This window comes from Hydra viridissima, unplaced genomic scaffold (assembly GCF_058129835.1).
Source record: "Hydra viridissima isolate aposymbiotic clone 2 unplaced genomic scaffold, HvirCarnegie_v1 scaffold_2, whole genome shotgun sequence".
NCBI classification, from domain to species: Eukaryota; Metazoa; Cnidaria; class Hydrozoa; order Anthoathecata; family Hydridae; genus Hydra; species Hydra viridissima.
In genome coordinates this window covers 18,956,677-18,978,593 of record NW_028324301.1, presented here as the reverse complement: position 1 = coordinate 18,978,593, position 21,917 = coordinate 18,956,677, and the positions used below count along the sequence as shown (strand labels likewise).

The 21,917-nt window shown below is 27.4% G+C and overlaps 2 protein-coding genes across 3 annotated transcripts in view; one reads left to right on the top strand and one right to left on the bottom strand.

Annotated features, from left to right (window-relative positions):
* LOC145194434 (uncharacterized) overlaps positions 1 to 15,476 on the bottom strand; it is a 27,591-nt gene extending 12,115 nt beyond the window's left edge. Inside the window, exon 1 of the mRNA XM_090078290.1 lies at positions 15,343 to 15,476. The gene's annotated coding sequence lies outside the window, so the exon portion shown is untranslated. The remainder of the gene's footprint in view (positions 1 to 15,342) is intronic.
* Positions 1 to 21,917, top strand: part of LOC145181336 (ATP-dependent DNA helicase DDX11-like) — a 22,853-nt gene extending 936 nt beyond the window's left edge. The window contains exons 2-28 of one of the 2 annotated variants that reach the window (XM_090078286.1): positions 1,176 to 1,285; positions 1,373 to 1,401; positions 3,484 to 3,548; positions 6,342 to 6,416; positions 7,857 to 7,990; positions 8,123 to 8,168; positions 8,281 to 8,388; positions 8,670 to 8,757; positions 9,110 to 9,222; positions 9,410 to 9,505; positions 9,662 to 9,814; positions 9,940 to 9,986; positions 10,175 to 10,254; positions 10,334 to 10,357; positions 10,882 to 10,946; positions 11,048 to 11,086; positions 11,211 to 11,376; positions 12,964 to 13,076; positions 13,180 to 13,252; positions 13,372 to 13,475; positions 13,619 to 13,768; positions 13,917 to 13,985; positions 14,112 to 14,197; positions 15,447 to 15,534; positions 15,627 to 15,687; positions 15,812 to 15,966; positions 21,315 to 21,917. In XM_090078286.1, the coding sequence (XP_089934412.1) occupies positions 1,176 to 1,285; positions 1,373 to 1,401; positions 3,484 to 3,548; positions 6,342 to 6,416; positions 7,857 to 7,990; positions 8,123 to 8,168; positions 8,281 to 8,388; positions 8,670 to 8,757; positions 9,110 to 9,222; positions 9,410 to 9,505; positions 9,662 to 9,814; positions 9,940 to 9,986; positions 10,175 to 10,254; positions 10,334 to 10,357; positions 10,882 to 10,946; positions 11,048 to 11,086; positions 11,211 to 11,376; positions 12,964 to 13,076; positions 13,180 to 13,252; positions 13,372 to 13,475; positions 13,619 to 13,768; positions 13,917 to 13,985; positions 14,112 to 14,197; positions 15,447 to 15,534; positions 15,627 to 15,687; positions 15,812 to 15,966; positions 21,315 to 21,341 (2,364 nt within the window). In that variant the 3' untranslated portion in view covers positions 21,342 to 21,917. Of the gene's footprint in view, positions 1 to 1,175; positions 1,286 to 1,372; positions 1,402 to 3,483; positions 3,549 to 6,341; positions 6,417 to 7,856; positions 7,991 to 8,122; positions 8,169 to 8,280; positions 8,389 to 8,669; positions 8,758 to 9,109; positions 9,223 to 9,409; positions 9,506 to 9,661; positions 9,815 to 9,939; positions 9,987 to 10,174; positions 10,255 to 10,333; positions 10,358 to 10,881; positions 10,947 to 11,047; positions 11,087 to 11,210; positions 11,377 to 12,963; positions 13,077 to 13,179; positions 13,253 to 13,371; positions 13,476 to 13,618; positions 13,769 to 13,916; positions 13,986 to 14,111; positions 14,198 to 15,446; positions 15,535 to 15,626; positions 15,688 to 15,811; positions 15,967 to 16,389; positions 16,495 to 21,314 lie in introns of those variants that run through there. The other variant, XM_090078287.1, reaches the window with a different exon arrangement.

Sequence of the window (21,917 nt, the reverse complement as noted above, 5' to 3'; positions counted from 1 at the left end):
ATTATAGAGATATTTTTAAAAAACGAAAAAATTTTTTTGATAAAGTGCCATCTATCATGCTTTAATTCATGGCCTCCCAAATATACTCTTATAGTAAAAATGTTAAATGGGTTTAAAACAACACAAGTCAAGTGGCAAATGACTCAATTTCTCTTGATTTTCTGAAGATCTTTTTTTGTTTCTCTCTATGTACATGCATAGTATTTGCATCCCCACTTGATTGTTTAGAAACTACTAATAACAAGAGTTGATTGGCATGAAATAGCTTAAAAGTTGTCCTTACTGTCTAGGCTAAGAATTTCCTCATCGTCCAAAAGAGTTTTACAACAAAGTTTTTGATATTTAAAATAATCCCAAGAAAAACCACTATGATTGACTCCTCTTGTTATGAGGAAGCTCTGATTTATCTTGATCTGCTGAAGGATGTTAGAGCTTAAATACATTATGTAAAGGTTCTTATTACTACCTGGCATTTAAACGATTACTATTTGGAGTTTAAAGGGTTTGTTAGTGGTTTAAAAGTTGTAATTTTTTTTTTTCGGCATAATTCAAATTAAGGGTAAAAGTACTGAAAGCATTTTTAAAGTAAGGTTTTACTATTTTTATTTCTTTTTAGCCAACAAAAAAGTTATTTTTTCAGGACAATTACTGTAAATTCATGCCAGAAATGAATGGAAAGATGTATAAGTCGATATGAAAGGGCTTTTTTGAAGAATTTCATGAAATATCATTTTTATCTATTACTTAAAATCCATAAATTAAGACAATCATAAGAAAACTTGTCTAAAATGTTTAAATACAAAGTACTTAAAAATTCTATGATGGAAATGTACCTTTTATTGTTTATACATGTATCTTAACTGTATTAGAAGAAGAAAATAACTAACATGAGAAATATCACAGTTTTTCTTTTGAAAAAAATAAAAAATAAAAAGGGTTTCAAACTTACTTTTAAATCAAAGCAGAAAACCTTAAGTATGTAAAGATAAAAATATAAAGTAAAAGTTAAAACTAAAATTGTATCTGAAAGAGGGATGTTCCCTTCCAAACCTTTTTATGCTTTAAAGATAATGCAACTTAAATTTGTTTGTATTAAAATTAAAGGGAAAATTATGAATTATTTTCTGTCTTTAGATTATAACTTTTTTTTTTCTTACTGCAATATCTGTTATTAGGGCAAGTCATTAAGTCTGATATGTGGATCTTTAAAGTGGCTATTAGATTATGAGGCAGAGAAAGAAGAAAAAATTAAGTCAATAATTAATTCAAAAAGTACTGAGACCAGGTAATTAAATATTTAAAAAAACATTTTGCTAAATAATTGTATTTTGTATAAAAATTTTAATGAATATTTAATTTTATCTGGTTTTAGAACAAGTGATGAAGACAAAGAAAGAAATGGTTTATTTCAAATATTTTGTTTTTGTAAATATTTTAAAACCAAATATAGGGTCAGACCAAGTGTAGACAATTTTCTTAAAGTTAGTTATTTAACTCTTTTAGAGTTTCTATTTATATTTTTGTGTTTAGATAAAACTTCATATTCATTTTTAATAATTTTATACGTTTTGCAGATCTAATTTGTAAAAAATAATTCACCATGGAAAGAATATTTGACAGTTTCTGAACTGTTTCAAACTGTGTTAGATGATCTGGTGTCTATAAAATCATAAAGCATCTCAGAGAAACTGGATCTACTCTTCCAAAGGTAAGAACCACCCCAAATCAAAAACTAGAGCACCCAGCCTTATCAAAAATACTTTATAAACATCAGTAGAAATTCTAAGAGAGCCATAAGAAAATTGGCTTCAGTAGCAAATGTCAGCTATGGTAGGATGCAAACCATGTTAATTTTGATCTAAAACTTTAAAACAGGATTCAAAAAGAGTAAAGCTCAACTGCTGTCACAAACCACTAAAGCAAAATGGTTGAATTGAACGAAGCTTCTTTTGGATAAGCTTAAGGATGGCACACAGCCACCAGTGCTGTGGACAAGATGAGTATTTATATACAGTGCAAGTAATACACATTAAGCAGAACAAGCGGATTTATGTACAGTGAAAAGAAGACATCCCAGTAAATGAATGAATAGCTTATCAGCACCAAAACCAGCATGTCTAATGGTTTGGGCAGGTGTAACCTCAAAAGGTTGAAATACACCCCTTATCTTTAATGAGGGGGTAAAATTAACCTAACATGTTTACTTGAAATTTCTAAAGGAGCAATTGATTCCTTAGGTCAATAGAATGTTTAAAGAGATTAGTATCACTCTCCAACAAAACAGAACCACATCTCACCACAAATATTGTTCAAGATTGGTGCAAGGACAGTATGGCAGAGTTCTGAGGAAAAGATTTATGACCTCCCTCTTCACCAGATTTAAATCCAATGGATTTTGCTATTTGGAGTATTTTGGAAAACAATTCATGTTCATCCTCTCACTAAAATAACATCACTGAAAACTAAGTTAAGAGATTGCTGGGACAAAATCACCAGAAACCATCGGTGCTTCATGTAATCAAGTTTCTCAGAGATTAAGGCGAGTGGTAAAAGCTAAATTTTGATGAGGTTACATCAAAAAATATCTTTTCATTTATATTTGTATAGCTATGTACTTTACTTATGCAAAACATTTTAAGTTACTTAAATAAAAATTGGTCTACACTTGGTCTGATCACCCTGTATTTAACTTTTATCTAGTTTTTTACTTCAAATTTGGCCAGGAAATGGTGTTTACACTGACAAATCTTAACAATTACTTTAACTGAATGTGTGGTTGGCTACTTGCTAAAGTTCTGGTGTAGTCAACTACTTTTTAGTTAAAAGTAAAATAGTACTCAATGAATGTTAGTAGAGCATGACATAGTTTACTCCTAACAAAGTCTGGATTAAGTTATTTATCATCCTCTAGTTTTTAACTGTTATAAAAGTTGTAGTAGCTTTTACAATACTTGACATAAAAGAAATATAATTAATTTTTGTAAAGTATTTTGTTCATTAAAATGGCGGTTGGTTATTAAAGAACTGTTTTCTTTAAACAGTTTAAAATGCATATAAGAATAAATAGTCAGGCTAATTCAGACTGTCTTGCAGAGTTTTTCTAATATACTGAAAAATACTTAATGATTGCTGTGCAACCAGGGTCAGAGTGCATTAGATTAGTCTACACAAAAAGAACTCTTGTAAGAAACCAAATTAGACTGATTGCTTATTGTTTTAGAACCCAATATTCTGTGTTCAATTATAGATTTAATTATCAATTTTGATTCCTTGGTATCAGAGCCACCCATTTAATGAATTAGAAGTATATTTTCTTGTACACTATGTACTAAAATGCTTATATTTAAAAAAATACTAACTAAACATGAATGTAAAATATCAAAGTAGAGCATCAAATAAAATGGCTATTGAGTATTTAAAAAAATTTTTTTTTTCTTATTGCTTAACATTTGTTGTTGTAAATATTTTAAAGTTTTCATTAAGAGCCTTCATGGGTGACAGATTTTGTTCAACAAAAAGCAGCAAATATTCTGCTGGAAAAGTTAAAGGTAAATTTAAAGCTTAGATTTCTAATGTATCCTGTTACCATTATAACATGGCTTTTCACCGACGACATTATGTCATCACTTTGCCAGTGCTGGTATGATGTCTGTGCTGTTTATATAGTTCACCACTATTTACTTATCATTTATGTATAAGTTATTTTACTAGTATCATTTATTTATTGCATCAATAGTTTAATCAGGAAACAACTTTGCAATATGGCAGTTATTTCTAAAACAAATAATTGTTCAGTCACCATCATGCTTGCTAATTGAAGAGTAAACCTCTAATGTTTAATTGTATCCTAAATGCATATAATACTTACAGATAGTTTTAAAACAGTCCATTGACTATAAAAATCAGGTTTAATTTTTACTTTTAACTAATATTCATATATGGTAGAACAACTACAGAAAAGTTCAAACCCTTTAAGTTTTACCCCAGAGAGATATTAAGTTTTTAAAATTTCCTCTAAATATTCCAATAATACATAAGTTTTATCCTTGTTAAATATTCAGTAAACAACATTTTTCTTATGACTTAAATGACATAAGTACAGTAAAAAGTTGCAATCCACAGCTAAAAAAATGATTTATAGTTATCTTGGTAATGATTATAGTATTCATTATCTTTTTAAATTTTTCTACAAGTTAACTTATATTTTTTTATGTATTCAAAATTTAAATTTTAAAAAATTTCTCAATTTAAAAATTCAGATTATCCGTTTAAATTCTTCAAACAATTTACTTTCATTTTGTACTTCATCATTATTATTCAAAAATAAAAGTAGAAAATCTTCTATTTTTTCTGTCTTAAGATTGAAAGAATAAACAAACTGCTAGAGAAAGACTCAGGTTTCAACAATGAAAAGATATTATGGGGTGTTTGGTCACTGTTGAAATAAGCTTGAAAAATTTAGTCTAGATAATTAAACAATTGAATTGCATTTGCTTCTTGATTTTGATTCTATCCAGATCATTTACTCAAACCTCTTTAAAAGCTCTGTAAATCTTTGATTTGCAAGATTGGGAAATAAAAGCTTTATGAGCAACATCCAATATGAACTGAAATGAAAAGTACATGTTCATTATCAATCTCAAAAATACTACCTACGTTATGCATAAACTGTCTTATCACAATTGGTTGAGATTGAAGTTTTATAGAACTAGAACAAGGCATCAAAGCTTAGAAACTTTGGTTTCAATTGAAACTGAACATATTGCGAAAATGAAAAATCCAAGCATCTTTTGCCTTGTAGGGTTTTAAACTTGTTCTGGATTTGATCCACTGAAGCTTTGTCTTTTTTTGGAAATTGTTAGACATCTGCTCAAGAACTTATTCTAGTGTTGGCCAGAATCAAGAGGCTCCCTATCAACCTGAGCATTCAGATGCAACCATTTTGTAAGTGCACTGATATATTGAAGAATGTTGACATCCTTCAAAACATTCAATGATACATAACTTCATTTAGATTGAGTGAGCAGCAACAGGAACAATCCATGAAAAATTCAAAGATCACTGGCAAATGTTTAAATGAAGCAAATTCCATCTGGATTATGGTTCAGAATTTTTGCAATGAATTGTTAAATACAACAACAAATATTTGTAGAGTTAAGAGATATTTTAAATTTAGTCTCATCAAACATAAAAAGAATAGTAGGAAGTGATAAGTGGTCAAAATTATAGTACCATAGACTTTATAGTCCCATACAATCTGTTATGCTGCAAAAACTTAAACTTTGTAATCTAAAAACCTTCATATGGAGAAAAACATAAATCTATTTTGTATTTGTGATATTCAATCTTCTAGTGTTCTTTTAGACTTCAATCTGATAAACATTCATTGAAAGATTGGAGTCAATGTATAGCAGTTTCCATTTGGAACATTATAGCTTTGATCCTGTCTTGGTGGACTTTTCAGTTTGAATTGTCCACTAGATTTAATGCTGTGTGGTTGGTTTTTCCTATATTTTAAAAATTGCAAAATGATCTAGATTCTAGTTGCCAAGCAGTCATCCTTCTAAAAATGGTTTGTTGCTGCCATGGGTGCTATCAATTATTTATATTAGCTACTCAAAGTGATTCTGAAATAAGATATGCTAAACCCAATTAATGTCATAAAAAATTGTGGTGGTGATTGTCCTATGTTTTGCTTGTGTAAATATATGTAACTTGATGTAGCCACGGGAGAAAAAGTTTGAAGGATCTTTTGCAGCAAACAGTTTAATTCAATAAAAGTATTATTAAAAGAATTGAAGAACAAAATCTTATTTTTGAAAATCTTAATAAGAAAGTAAAACCACAGTAAGCATATTTGAATTACTTCAGTAACATTGAAGAGCACAGAAACTAAGAAAAGCAAAGTTGTTTCTATATTGTATGGTGGGACTAATATTACTTTAAAATCTTTTTACAGTAATGTTTTATGCCTATAATATGCCTTGTACTTCTTGTCAATTTTTTTACAACTTACTAGTGAGAAGTAGAAAAAAAGTTCAATGATTTTTGGGTAAAACCATCTTTTCTTTTCAAAGACATTCCCATCCTTCTCCAAAAATACATTTAAATTTTAAAAAAAGTTGTTTATTTTCAATCTTAAATGGGGAAACAAAAAGAAATTCTAATTCCATTTCCATTTCTAAAATTCAAAAATATGAATAATAAACAGTTTTTAGTGGCTCCATATCAAATATTGGATTTTGCTGTGACTAAATAGTAAACTGTGGTTTGGAATTACATGTAAAATTTAAGTTTCTCAATGTTTTATTTTCTTTTTTGTTATTTTCTCAAATATTCAGTTAAAAGAAGCTTTAAAAAAGAAGCAAAAAGAAACCATTGAAAAAATGCGGAAAAATAAAAAAAATAAAAGAAAGGTATTATTTTGTCCTTCAAATAAATTTGATAATTTTTTAGTAGTCTTTCATTCACTTTATAACTATAACTTAATGTGAGATATTGTATTTTTGTTTATATTTTTAACAAATGCAAGGTACCTGTGAGCACAAGGATTTATTGGGTTGGTAATTAATTTCCAGAATTTTCGCTGTACTTTTTTTAAAGTTATTTTTTAATTATAGAAAATACCTCATTTAATAACATTTGGTTTTATTATTGATTACCAGTTTCTAACAATTAGACGAATCATGAATATCCTTCATACAGAAACTGTGACCTGTGTGTGTTTAAATTATTATACAATGTTATACATTCTTCTTCATTCTTGTTTTGTCTTCATTCTTCATTCTGTTACATATTTCACTTGCAAGTGACTTGCAGACCTTACTAACTCCCATGAGACTTGAAATTTCTCATAAAATATTTAGATTTTTAGATGTGGGTTTGCTTCAATACAATTGTGTAATTTCTTAATTCTCTATCTATCTGCCATCTTTGGCTACAGAATGCTTCACACTAGATTTTTTGAATAATTTCCGGAAACTGTTTAACCAACCCAATAATTCATAGTGTGTTTAAATTTTTACAGTTAGATGCAACTGTAAAAATTGATATATTCTATGAAAGGCTCTAGTTTAAGAATTTATCATACTTAAAATCCCCCTAAAGTATTTAATTATTGCAAATTTTCATGATATTTATCTTATTTTTATCTTGCATTGTATAACATCTAGAGTTGGGTATCAAGTTATTCCAGAGAGGAATTCTTGAGAAAAGTTAGAAAACATACTTTAAAATTCAAAAACTTGCCACAACACAATTCTATCTATATAAAAGAAGCTTTTTTTACTATTAGATTGTAAGACATATTGAAGTAGCATTGAACTGATATTGAGCAGATACATACTAATCTGCAATCACATATGTAAAGCTCTCAAAACACTTAATGTATATGGTCTCTACTGAAGCAGAAGAAAAGTATTGCAAGGACATCATTAATGTTCTAAAACCTGTAAAACATTAATGATATCCTTGCAATACTTTTCTTCTGCAGATTCTAAAAACTTTTGTTAACAAGATGGGAGAATCAAAAAGTTAAGTTGGGAGATGAGTTACTATCCAGTCTAAAAAAAGAGCTAACAGATTGCAGATCTATCTCTTTGTTATCTACCTTAAAATATTTGCATGATTCAATTTACATTAACTTAATACCTTTTAAAAATATTTTTTAACTTTCTAATTATCTTGGGATCTATCAAGAATTCCTTTTAGAAAATCATGATTCTTGAAACTATAATTTTACATTATGCTAGGAAATCCTGAATTTTGAGATTTTAATATTCTTGAGAAATACGCAACTCTAGTAATGTGTTTCTTTACTGTATCAAATTTTGTTTTCAAAATCATCTTTTCCACAGAGGGAAGATTGCCCATCCCTTGTAAGTGAAATTAATGAAAATAGTTTAACAGCAGAAAGTATAAAAGATGATGATGATGATGAAGAGCTTATTCTTGATGATTACTTTAGTGATCAAGATGCTGTCTGCTTGAGGTATTTAATTCAAATTATTATTGCTTGTTAATGTTTAAAATACACAAGATAGTAATTATAATTAAAAATCTTCCTTAAAAAATGGTTCAATACAATTTTGATAAGTATGCGCTTGTAAATGGATCTTTTTAGCTCAGATGATGAGCAAGTCGATACTGAAGAAGAAAACATTACAAAGGTTTCTGTTTAATGTTTCAAAAGAAAATATTTTAGTTTTCAGTTTTCTATAAAAAAATTTAGTTAAAATATGTTAAATCATGTATTCAATATGTAATAAAACTATTTTTCAGATATTTTATTGCAGTCGAACACATTCTCAACTTTCACAATTTGTGCATGAAGTTCAAAAGTCACCTTACTCTGATCGTGTAAAACTAGTAGTTTTGGGTTCAAGGCAGGTATGACTTGGTTTCTTTACGCTAGACAGTTATATAAAATTTTTAAAAATTTTTATTTCTAAAATGTATTATACTTTCTCATTTTAAATTGTTAACTTGCAATCAATCTAACATAGATTGAAATGCTATATTATTGTTTATTGCTTCTTGATTTTAAAAATATAGGTTTAAATGAAGTCATACGTGATATTGCATGTGTTTGTAGATGTGTTATGAATTGTTATTCATGTAAAGATGTGAAGCTTAAAAATTGTATTTATTTTAAATATTAATTTTCTTAGAATTACTGCATTAACAAAGAAGTTAATAGATACAAAAGCGTTGCTCAAATAAATGATAAGTGTCTGGAGTTGCAGAAAAAAAAGAAAGGTGAGTTTCCTCTTCTTTTTCGCCCAATGTATTAAAAATTTCTTATAAAATAATTTTACAATCATATTTTGTAATTAAAAATATTGCTTTTGAATACTAGTTAAATTAGTACAACAAATATTTGTAGACATTTGTCAACTTTTACATTAGGTTATACAAGCGTTTTAATTTAAGTTATTTTCATTTTATAGAATATTTTTGGATAAGTATACTATTTAACTAATAACTAAGTTTAGTTACTAACTTAGCAAATCCATCCTGCTAACAGATTTTTTAATTATGTCAATGTATTTATTCACTCAGTTATGCCTTTTTCTTTTTCTTATATATACACTATTTCTTTACTTTTCAGGAGAAAAACCAGATAAAAATCAGCCAAAGAAAAGACAGAAGAAAGGAGAAATATCAACTGGTTGTCCATTTTATAGTTCAAAAAAAGTCTACAATTTTAAGGATCACGTCACTGTAATTTTTTTTTCTAAAACTATTTTAAGGGTCAAAAGTTATTGGTCATTATTCTTAAGTTTTTAACTTTAACCAAAATTTTATTCTTTCTACAAATTTTAGAAATAAATATTGAAAATTAAACACTAGATGTGGCTAGATTAAACAAAATTTTAAAAGCTTTGAATTAAAAGTATTTTAAATATAGATGGAGGTTCAAGATATAGAACAAATTGTTAATCTGGGAAAAGATTTGGATACATGTCCGTACTATGGAACAAGACACACAATTCCTCATGCACAAGTGGGGATTTTTTAAAACTTTTATATTGTTAAAGTATTTTTTTGTTAAGTTGTTTTATATTGCTCAAGTTGCTATTTGTTATGCTTTTTTAATGGAATAATTTTATGCTTATTATTTTATATAAATTTTTTATAATCTATTCTTTTTTACTATTAGCTAATAGTGTTACCATATCAGACATTATTACATAGAGGAACTCGAGAATCTGTTGGAATTGATGTAAAGGATTGTGTTGTTATTATTGATGAGGCTCACAATCTCATTGAAACCATTAACAATATACATAGTATTGAAATTAGTCAAAATCAAGTATATTTATTTTCATATTTATAAAATCTAACATAAATAGTGATCAGAGTTTTTATTTAAAAAACTTATTTGCATAGTTCAATTGCTATTAATAAAATACATTTAAATAAAATGTTTTTAATTAGATATCTTCATCAATTATTCAGTTGAAACATTACCGAGATAAATACTTGTAAGTTAAGTAAAATTATTGTTGTAGTTGTGTTTTTATGATTTTTAATATATTTTATGTACTACTACTAAACCAATTTTTGTAGTGTAGTTAGTAATGAACAATATTTTTATTGGTTATGAGGTATTTTAAGTTATATTAGTTTATTGTCTTTATATAATTACATGAAGTGCACTTTTTCTTTTCAGCAAACGATTGAAAGCAAAAAACTTGATGTATATTGAACAAATTATCTATATTTTAACCTCAATTTTAAAGGTTTTAAAAGGTAACCTAATGCGTGTGTGGGTAAAAAGTGTTTGCATATAGAAAAGGTTGTTTTTTTAATCAGTTGTCAATTTGTTTAGAATCTTATGAATCTTCCACAGAAGGTAGCTATGATTTTGAAATTTATTATCTAAACTGCAAATTTAATATTTTTTTGTTAAAACAAAAGAATTAGTATCTACTCTGCCATCATAGAGTTACATGAAAATGATAGTTATAATTTCTTTTTAATTAAAGCACAACACTTGATTACTTGACACCTGTTGAAATTTGCTTCAGATAAAATAGTTTTCTTTCTACATCTTGTTCATGTTGTTTTACAAGCATTGCACTTCTGACTGAACTTAAAGTTTATTTTTTAAATTTTTATCTTTTTACAAATTTTTTATCTTTTTACAAATTTTTTTGTTTCTAGAAAAATGTATTTAATTTTTTATCAAGCCATGTCTGAAATGCAAATTTTGATTGTTTTGTCATGAGACCTGGTATTAAAACAAGTTTAACTCTTTTTTCCCCCATGAGTTTTATGAGTGATCAATATAAATGGCATCATTAATATATAGTTAAAATTTCAGAAAAAAGGTTGTTTTTTTTCACTACAATAATGATAAATGAATTTCTTTTCTAGAAAACTTGTCTACAATAAATGATTTCATTTACTGCACAAAAATAGATAATGTAAACTTGTTCAAGGTTTGTTTTTTCAAGTAGCATAAAGTAATGAATATTACTTACTAATACGAAAAATTTATTTTACATGTTTCATTATTTGTTAACTATAAGTTTTTCATTAGATCCACAAGTATTGTGAAAGAAGTATGATAGCTAAAAAGGTGTTTTATTTTGTTAAGTTATTTATAAAATTAGATATTGTTAGTTATCCTGGTTATTTATTTCAAGCTAATGTTCAATATTCAGTTTGAAGGATAGTTAGAGTGAGTCATTTCTTGTTTGTAGTTGAATGGATTTATTGATAAATACCAAAGTCAGTATTTTACATCACAATGTGAAGAAAATATGGATGGTTATGTTGGAGGAACTTCTCAGTTTATGTTTGTTGAGTCATTTTTATATGCTCTCACTAATACCGACAAAGATGGACGAGTCTTGGTTACCAGAAACAGTATGAATGTTTTTAAACATTTTCACTTAAACTTAATTTTAAGAAAAAGTTAAAGATCTGTGATTAACATATTCTCTAAGAGTAATTTAGTTATGCATCTCAAACTCATTCTTTATGCAATATTCAATTGAAATAATAATGTATATATTTATATAATAAAAAACGTAATGTATGTAATGTATGTATGCATGTATGTAATGTATGTATGTAATGTATGTATGTATGTATGTATGTATGTATGTATGTATGTATGTATGTATGTATGTATGTATGTATGTATGTATGTATGTATGTATGTGTTTAATTTCCTTTGCTTTCAACATAAGTACATTTCTTCCAATCAATTTTTACAATCCACTCTTTTATCGTTTTTTTTATATTAAGTGTACAATCAAATATAATAGAATATTTTGCTTATTTTTGCATTCCAAAATTTGCTACAAGATGAGATTTTTTAATTATGCAATATTATAAGAAAGGGATTATTATGTATGCATTCTTTATTATGCACCCTTTCCCATCAGGCAGTCATGTCAAAGTCCTATTTGTATTTGAGCTAACATTATAAAGAAAGCCAGGGTGGTTGTTTAGAGCTAAACCAGAGGTCTTGATCCATTTTTATGTGTTATGAGTTAAAATTGATAAATTTTAATTGATCAAAATTCTAAACTAAGTATAAAAGTGGGAATATGGCATATACCTACTTTTATACTTAATTCAGAATTTTTATCAATTTAAAATTTACAATAAAACAGTAATGAAAATATGAGGCCTTTTTGGCCTGTGGCAACTAAATCAGTTGCCCTCTTCAATGGTTAATTCTCTTGAACTATAGATTAATCAATGGTTAATCCTCTTGAACCATGTTAGGTCTTTATTCTATCAAAACTTTTATTATTTGGGTTCATTTAAAAAAACCTTTGTTTGGAACCATTCAATGTTTTTAAAATCAATTTTTAAGTTCTTTTCTGCACAATGTAAACAACAGATATCTAAAGCATAAGTTGTTCTTAAAGCTCTTGAGATATTGCAAAACAAGCTAATTAGAATGTTTGGGCTTGTTGACTTCTTTTTGTTTCTAGGGTAACATGTCAATGTTATTGCTAAATTAAACTTTTCTTTCAACAAAATTAACTACATGTTAAGTGCGCTCTTCTGCACGTTTTTTCTACAGTGTTTCATAAGTTGTGTATATGCTTTTGATTTAAAAAAGGTTTGTGGCTTTTCTGACTCCACACTATTGTAGAAGATTGCTATGGTAAGTCCATGGTCTGCTAGATTGTTTTTGGTTTGAAAATCTTTCTAAAGCCAAAAAACTTAAAAACAGTTTTGAGCAGTACTCTCAAAACTTTTGTTTTTTTTTTCAGCACTTTTTTCATATTTTACAATCAGTTTTTGCATATATATAAATAAAAAACAATTTTATTTAAAATGCATTTAAATTTATTTAAAATACATTAAAATTATTTTTAAAAAAATATACTTTTTTAACTACAAATTATTTCAATTAAACTATTTGAAAATATTATAACACTTAAATATCGTAGTTAAAAGTATTTAATAGAATTTTTCTATTTTTTTTTTTAGAAATTCCTAGTAAATCTTTTATTAAATTTCTGATGCTCAATCCAGCTGTACATTTTCTTGATATAACAAAAGACTGCAAAGCTCTTATTTTGGCAGGTGGCACTATGGAACCTGTAGGTTGCAGTTTAGAGTTTGCTCATTGTTTTTTTTGTTTAAAAACTAAGTATTTAGTTTGAAAAAATGAAGAATGAATGAACAGAAAAAAATTGTTTTTAGGTAAGTGATATCAAAAATTTGTTGCTTTATACTTCTGGTGTTCCATCATCTAGAATAACTGAGTTTTCTTGTGGTAAGTGAGAATTTTATAGTTTTTCACATGAGATTTTTATTTTTTGAGCTGTTTTTTAAAACTCAGTTTTATTAACACTTACATATTATTGTTTTAGCTCTTTTCCTATTCTTACTCAGGTCATGTGATTCCATCAAATAATTTACTAGTGTTAGGATTGCACAAAGGTCCTACTTCTGCTGACCTAAATTTTAACTATCAAAATAGAAGTAACTTGGATTTGGTATGAGTGCTCATTAAAAAAAAAAAGTTAACTGTTATTATGTCTTTAAAATATTTGTAAAGGCTATAATAATTTATACAAGCAAATTCATACTGTAATTGTGGATTTCTAAAAATATAGCTTTAGTAAATGACAATTTTTAGATTGATGAGCTTGGTCGTTTGTTATGCAATATTTGTTCTGTTGTCCCTGGTGGTATCGTGTGTTTTTTCCCTTCATATGAATATGAAGAGTTTGTTTATCACCGATGGATGAATACTTCCCTATTGCAAAAAGTTGACAGCAAGAAAAAGGTATCAAATAAATTAAGAGTTATGTAGCGTAAAAGTAAAAATTCAAGCAGAGTAAACTTGTTTTGTTTTTTTTTTGTATTTTTAAAAATATTTTTGGTATTTTTAAAAACAGTTTTTGTTTAAATTTATATTCTTTAACTTTTAACAGGTGTTCCGGGAACCTAAGTCAGCTGCATTGTGTGACCAGATGTTATCAGAATATACCAATACGATAAATGTAAGAAATAACTTAAATAAGGAGAAATAAGATGATAAATGTATTTTGTGTTACAGTCCAGAAAATGTTATGATTGGTTTGTAGACATTAGTTAACATACTCTTTTAAGATTTTTTTTTTTTATAGAAAGCTCGATCTAGTGGAGCGATTCTTCTAAGTGTTGTTGGTGGGAAAATGAGTGAAGGAATTAATTTTTCAGATGATCTGGGCCGGTCAGTGTAATTATTATGCGTAATTAGTTCATACTGCATAGTTATGAAGAAAAATAGATTTAAATTAGATAAAAAAAATAAAGATAAAAATAGCCATAATTATTCCTGTTCTGAAGGTTTTTGGAAAATCCGAAAAAAACGGTGAAATTTGTCGTTAAATATAAACATTAAATATAGATTTTGCAACAGCAAGTTTTCCAACTGCAAGTTGGATTATGTCTCATTTGTAAAGTGATCCTCGAATCTTAAATCTTAAACAAGTTTTTTTATTTAATTTCCTAATTGCAATTTTTTGTTAAATTAATTTTTGTAACTTTTTTAGCATGGACCAACTGTAGTTTGCAAATTTTACAAATTCCATTTGGTCTGAAAATTTTTTCAAGACCAACTGGAATTTGTAAAATTTTAATCGTAAAATGTAAGCGGCAACGTTTTGTTTTTCCGTCAGTAACAAATAATAACGAACAAAACACAAACTTCTTATCAGTAGTTAAAAATAAATCGAATTTTCTGACGTTTACTAAAATAGAACTCTTTATGTGTTTAAAACAGCAAAAGTTTTTATTTTCACCTAATTCGTTATTCTTGAAAAATAAGTTAAGCGAATCTAATCGAGTGCACAATTTAATAAGGTGGAAACAACATGTGTAGGATATATAAGTTATAACAATTTTTTCCCTTGGATCTTGTAATGTTCTGTGTCTTAATATATATAAAGTTTTTTTTAATTCGATTTACTTTAAATGACTGATATAGAAGTTTGTATTTTGTTCTTTATTCTTCTTTTTATTATTCGTTGTTATTTGTTACAAAAGAAAAACAAAACGCTGGTGCTTAGTAAAAAGATACAATATTAGTCATTTAAATTTTTGAGCGATTGAGACGTAAATTAAGCGACCGCAACATTCAGAACTTATTTGTATATTGATTGCTTTTAGTGTTTGTTTTTTTTTACTTTTTTCGTCATGTATTCATATATTTGTCATTCTGAAGCAAGCACATGTTGTAGCACAAATAAGACCTTATTCCCACTTATGTTCCAATTATATTTTGAGAAAAAATTCCCATATACTACTGATTTTTAAAATATTGCTAGTTTGGTAGATTGTATCTTGTTTAAAAAGAAAATAAATATACAAGAATACCTTATAATACACTCAATTGCAACTACTTTTTAGAAGCATATACGATCATAATCTAGAAACTTCAAAAATCCTTTTGCTTTATTATCCGGTTGTTTTTTATTAAGGTGTGTAATGATGATTGGTCTGCCATACCCAAATGCAAATTCACCAGAATTAAAGGAAAAGATGGAGTTTCTTAATCGCACAATAAGTGTAATATAAAAATCTTTACATTTGATTTGTTTTTAAAAGTAGTGGTTACAGTTGTTATTCTTTTAAGTATTGTTTATTTATTTTTCATTAAGCCGACCGCTGGAAAAGAGCATTACGAGAATATTTGCATGAAAGCAGTCAACCAGTCTATAGGTCTGATTTATAAGCGGTTTATTATCTTGCAGGATTTTTTAAAAAATTTTTGTTCGGAATGATATGATTTTTTAAAGTTTCTTTTTCTTTTCAATGCGCGCTATATCTTCGCTAATATTTTCAGGTCGTTCAATCCGCCATAAGAATGATTATGCCAGTATACTTCTAATTGACCAACGCTTTTCACGGCCATCTGTGCAAAGCAAGTTGCCAACTTGGATAAAATCTCATTTACAAACTCACCAAAGGTTCGGTCCAGCTCTCGCCTCTATTAGCAAGGTAGTAACAGTGGTTAACATTTTATTGATTTTCAGCTAAGTTTAATGTTCAAATTGTTCTGAATTAGGAAAATAACGTATGATCACTAAAAGTTTGTGCACATCCTTAGAAGAAAACACATTCAACAATTAACTTGATTTAATAGTCTTTTTTTTTTTTTTTGCAAACTAACTTCTATTAGAAATTCTATTAAAAATATTATAAAAAAGAAATTCTATTAAAAATATTATAAAAAACTTCTATTAAAAATATTAAAACATAATGAATCATCTTCTACAAAAGATGATTCATTATGTTTTAATATTTTTATCAAACTTGTTTGGAAATGTTTTCAGAACAGGAGGTATGAAAAGTAAAAATTTAAGATCTTTACTTAGAAAATCATTTTCATAACAAGAAATCCTCGTTTGACTATTTTTAAAGCAAAAAATCTAAACACCATTGCAAACAATACGAAGTGCTGAGGACGCGTGTGGATGCAGGTGAAATTTCATGGGCCTTAAAACAATGTTTGATCTAACTATGTAGCTTTGACCAGGCAATCCGCTCTAAAATCTAATTAAATTTGAATCATACGTTGCCAAAATGTTAACAGAGAAGCGACTAGCGTTCCAAAATTTCAATGAGGACAGATAACTAGCAGAAACGAATTCGGATTTGTTGTAATACAGCGTATTGAAAGCTTCAAGAAATATCATGCGTCCTTAGCAATGAGTCGCGGTTCATTTTTGCAAACTCTACACTCACCTGCGATGGGGCCTTCAATTCAAGCGATGTTGAATGAAGTCCTGCTAGTGTAAAATATTGGTAGAGTTTGATGCTAAGCCGCTTGTCTTGCTGGCATTTTCTCACGAGAAATTTCAAAAGCTTGTTTCGTTCAAATGGCATTGCAATCACAATATATTTGTTTAAAAAAGTGTTTTTAGAAGACATTTATCCCCCTTGCATAGCTGAGCATAACTCTAATATCTTTTCTGGGCCGACCTAGCGACAGTGTTATGCAAATAGCGCGGTTTCGCACCTTGAGAAATGCATTATTTACGTTGTAATAGTTGTTAATCCACCAAATGTACCTGAATATTGCCCAATTTTTGTTGAAAAAAAGAATTATGCCTTTTTGAACTCTGCACAAAGTTTTAGAAATCATACGTTTCTCTCGGGTACTGAACAAATCTTCTCAACGATAATTCTTGTCAAAAAAAGCAAGGTTTTTAATCTTTTTCCACTTAGAATCCAGTTAAAAGTAACTTACGGAAACGCATGACATCATATTAAAAATAAATATTTTTGTTAAAGTTAAAATGAAAAATTATATATTTTTTTACAACCATTTACCCCCCCCCCCCTCCCTCACACTGTTACTTTTCCCTAAAATCGCGCAAAAATTCAAAAAACATAGTAAAAAAAATTATATTTATTAAATAATAAATAATAAATATAAAGTATGTAATATAAAAGTATTTGAAAAGGATTTCACATAAGTTAACCCAAAGTAAATAATATTCCGAAAATAGCTGAATGAAACTTTTTTGAAGGAGTGAACTTTGTTATAAAAAAAACATTTCTAAAGTTTACCCCTCACACCTAGTTTACTTTTATGTAAGGGTTTGCATTAGCAAATTTTTTTCAGAATTCTCATCCTATCAGAATCTTTCAGAATTTCTCAGAATTTAACATGATGTTGAGTAAGAATGACCTGATATGATTTCTAGGGTTTTTTAAGAAACCTGCTATGCACTAGGATTGCAAGGATTAGCAGACATTTTATCAGATGCTTGCGTTTAAGATGTTAGAAAACTGAATTTCAAGATGGAAAATGAAGCCTTACCTGAACTAAAAAAATGCAACATTACTTTTATTTTTTCATAGCTCAATAAAAAAATTTGAAATTAGTTTCTTTGAAAGGTTTGAAATTTGCAACTATTTTTAACCACTTTAGTGACTCAGGATGATCAAAAAACGGCAAAAACTCAATAAAATTTTAAAAAATTGTAAATAAACATGAAATGTGAAAATATAATTTTTTTGTGTGTCAAGGAATCAAAATTTGTTGACAAAAATATTGATTATGCGCACCTTCCACGCGTAAAAATAATTTTAATTTTTAAATTTAAAGTTTTACAATTTTCAAGCCAAAACACATCTTGATACATTACTCAACTTGATATTTGTGTAACAATAGTTTTTAAAGGATGTTGATACATAAAAACAAAACTTTTTTTTTAGATTTTTTATGTTTATTTCATCATTTACATTACAATCCTTTTAATAACTTCATCTGGTCATGGTTTTCCTAGATATTCTTATGTTTTCTAAAACTTGTTATTTATTAAAACTCTCCGTTACATCCCCCGATATTACCCCAATTGGCAAAATTAGTTTTTGTGATATGGAAGTACTATGTAGTAGCAATTTGTGTACAGTAGAAGGCAAACTTATAATGAGTTTGTACCAGCCGTACAAACTCACTATAAGTTTTGCTGTTTCAGTGGCGGTATAAATCTTATTCATCGTTTTTAATGGGATATCCACAAGATATGGTTATGAGAATGTTATACAATCTTTTGATCACAATCATCGTAATTTCAGAAAAAACTTCATGATTTTTAACTGCTCCACTGGCAGAATTGCCATTATTTATTTCAGCTGCTACTATTGATATTATACCATTTATATAAATCCAGCTTTAGCAATGTTAATGATAGCATTTGAAATCAAAGAAAAACATTTTTAGGATAGTATTTAAAATTTTCCACTAAAATATTGTGCAAAAAGGAGATAAATGCGTGTCCAAGAGATAAGCTTCTGATCGTTTAATATTGTTTATCACTGAGATCAATTTTCACTTTTAGTGCAAAAGCTTCCTCTACACTCATATTTATAGTAAAAGGTTTTATCCAAAGTGTTTTTAACTTTTTTGATCTCTAAAACATTAAACTTTTTCTAAAAAAGTTTTTTTTTTTCACCAGCAGCATCTGCACTTTTTGCAAAAGCTGAAAATAGAGCATAATACTCAAAAGCTAGTTCTTTTATTATTTTTTTTCTCTTTTGCTTTGCTCTTCAAGGACCTCCCATTGTTTATGGGTCTTTCCAGAACCAAAATAGCTACTTTTATTGTTTATAAGATTTCCTTGAAGCCATTTATACTCTTTTTCTATAAATGTATCATAATTTCTACCACATTGTTTTAGTTTTTCTTTACTTTCGAAATAAATATGGCTAAAGTAACTTTTACTTTATTTATGTTCTCTTTGTTAATTTCTTCAGTCTTTTATCTCGTTTCGTTAAAAGTAAATTTTTCTTTTTTTCTTTTTATTGTTTTTAAGAATCACCAATTAAAAATAAAATCATTAATATATCAGAAACATTTTTTAATTCTCAAAATTCAAGAAATACAAATGTCAATGAATCCGTAAAAACCTTGTTTTCCGCCATTTTCATTTGGTTTGATATAATAAACTGTTAGAAAATGGTGGAAAACAAGGTTTTTATGGATTCATTGACATTTGTATTTTCTCAATAACTCCCTATACCGTAGGTGACCGCAGCAATCCCTTTATATTCTAAAAGTAAAAATGTTAATTTACTGAAAAAAATACAAATCTCCTTGGAACTCGGTGGAACATTTTTTTAACTGATATTTAAAACAAAGAATTTATTCTATTTATATTCTATATATTCTATTTTATTTTAGAAAATTCTTCTAATTTGAACAAAAAAACAGATTTTAATTTTTTTTTTTTTTGTAAATACATTTGAAATATATAAAGTTAAAAGATTATCTCAAAAGTAAAATCTCAAAAATATAGACATTTATTTAGATTAAAAAGTCTCCATTTTAACAAAATAAAAATCTCTCAGTTTTCAGATTTCTTTGAAAATAATATCAAATTTTTTAACTTCTTTTAACTATAAGATAAAAGTTTTATGGAAAAACTGTTTTTACTTTTTCAATAAAAAATCATCGTAATTTAATATCATAAAAGGGCACAAAAAAGTTGTGAGGGGTTTATTGCCATTTTTTTGTTGTTTTGAGTCACTGTGCCACTGTATTATGTGACCAAGGTTAAATATATGCTTAGGGTTAAGAAGAAAAGAACAATAATTTAAAAATAAAAACTTAGCACACTAGGTAAAATTAGTATAATACTATCTATAATTTGCTGTTAAATATATTTATTTATAAATGTGATAATTTTTATTTAGTTTTCAATTTAAAATTATAACTGAAATTTAATCTGCAACTTTGCCACATCTCTATTTACCGCAAAAATTTGCACGTCAAATAAAATCTGGGTTGCTAGATTTATTTCGACGTTTGGGAAAAATTCACCAAAATTGATTTCAAATTATTTTTAAAAAGTGGAAATTAGTGGAAAAAGTGTCGAGAGTACAATTTAAGAAATAAAATTATCTGTCATTTTTTTAAATCTTCTTTTTAATCATGAAAGACCTTCCTAATATTTTAATTTTTTTGCAAAAAACAAAGAAAATTGTAGGATTTTATTATATCATTTTGCTAAATAAGATTGACAGTTTTTAAAAGTTGTTGATGAAAATTTGTACAGTTATTAACTTGAATGTTGTCTTACAAGCAAACAATTCAGAAATGGTACCAATGGGGAGAATAGTATAAAAAATCATGAAAATGATGTTTTTAAATTGGAAATTTGTTTAACTTCAAGTAATTATCTCTAATTATTAAAAGCAACTATGTTATTCATTATTACAAGTAAAAGTTTAATTGCAACCTCAGTTAGCAATTGCAGCTGACTGGTAAAACTTTCATGATTGGAGCCATATGAAACTTAGTTTAACTCTCATGACTGGAGCCATATGAAACTTGGGTTAACTCTCATGACTGGAGCCATATGAAACTTGGGTTAACTCTCATGACTGGAGCCATATGAAACTTGGGTTAACTCTCATGACTGGAGCCATATGAAACTTGGGTTAACTCTCATTACTGGAGCCATATGAAAGAAGTTTCCAACTGCACTAAAACTATTCAAAGAAAAATAATTGTTTATCAAATTTATTGTGCACATCTGAAGTTGAAGTGCTTTTCATATCTTAATTGGTATAATATTTAATCTACTTTTAGTTTAAAAATATAGTTTACCTTCAAATTTTGTTTTTTAATTTTTCGCATTTTCGGAGCAATCTGACCACTCTGCCTCCCCCCCTCCCCCTCTTCTTCTCTAGTTGTTAAGTACTCAATTGTACATTCTTTCCATTTTTATCTCCCTCCTCCGATTATTCATTACTCGAGAGGACATTTATTCGTCAGTAATTGCTCTTTATCATCCGTAACATAGTCGTTTATTTTGTGGTTTTTTTCTTTACAGTTTTTTGCTGCTAAAAGAGTTGTATAATTTATAAGTGTCAAAAGAGTTGTATTGTTCGTATTTCGGTTCACTGTTTTGATCATCTTTTGCTGCTTCTAAAAAAAAATTTTGTTCAGTTGTTTGTTATTTTTTTGTTTTTGTTTTTTTTCTTTAATGGACAATCTGTAAATCTTTAAAAGAGTTTTTATTCCTTCTAGTCTATCAATTAAATTTTAATGTTTACAAAAAAATTTGCAAATACAATACTTAGTTTACTAGTATATATTTGTTTGCTATTTTGTCGATAATTATTTTTTGATGTTTCTTTTTTTGACCTTATTAATACTTTTACTTAAACGAAGATCTTTTTCTAGTTGAATGGAAATTTGTAGCGTTTTCTGTGATTTTTTTATTGCTATGAATGATGGTCGGTTTTTTTGCAATTTTAGATTACAGTCTGATGAACTAAAGTTTGGAAATAATTTTTGATTTTTTGAGTGTTTTTTTAGTTTTTGATTTTTTGATGCAAATACTGAATTCACATGAAAACCCATGTTAAGCAGATTAATCAACTTAACGCATTTTATGCTTCTAAATATATTTACTAATTCTAAGCTTAAACTA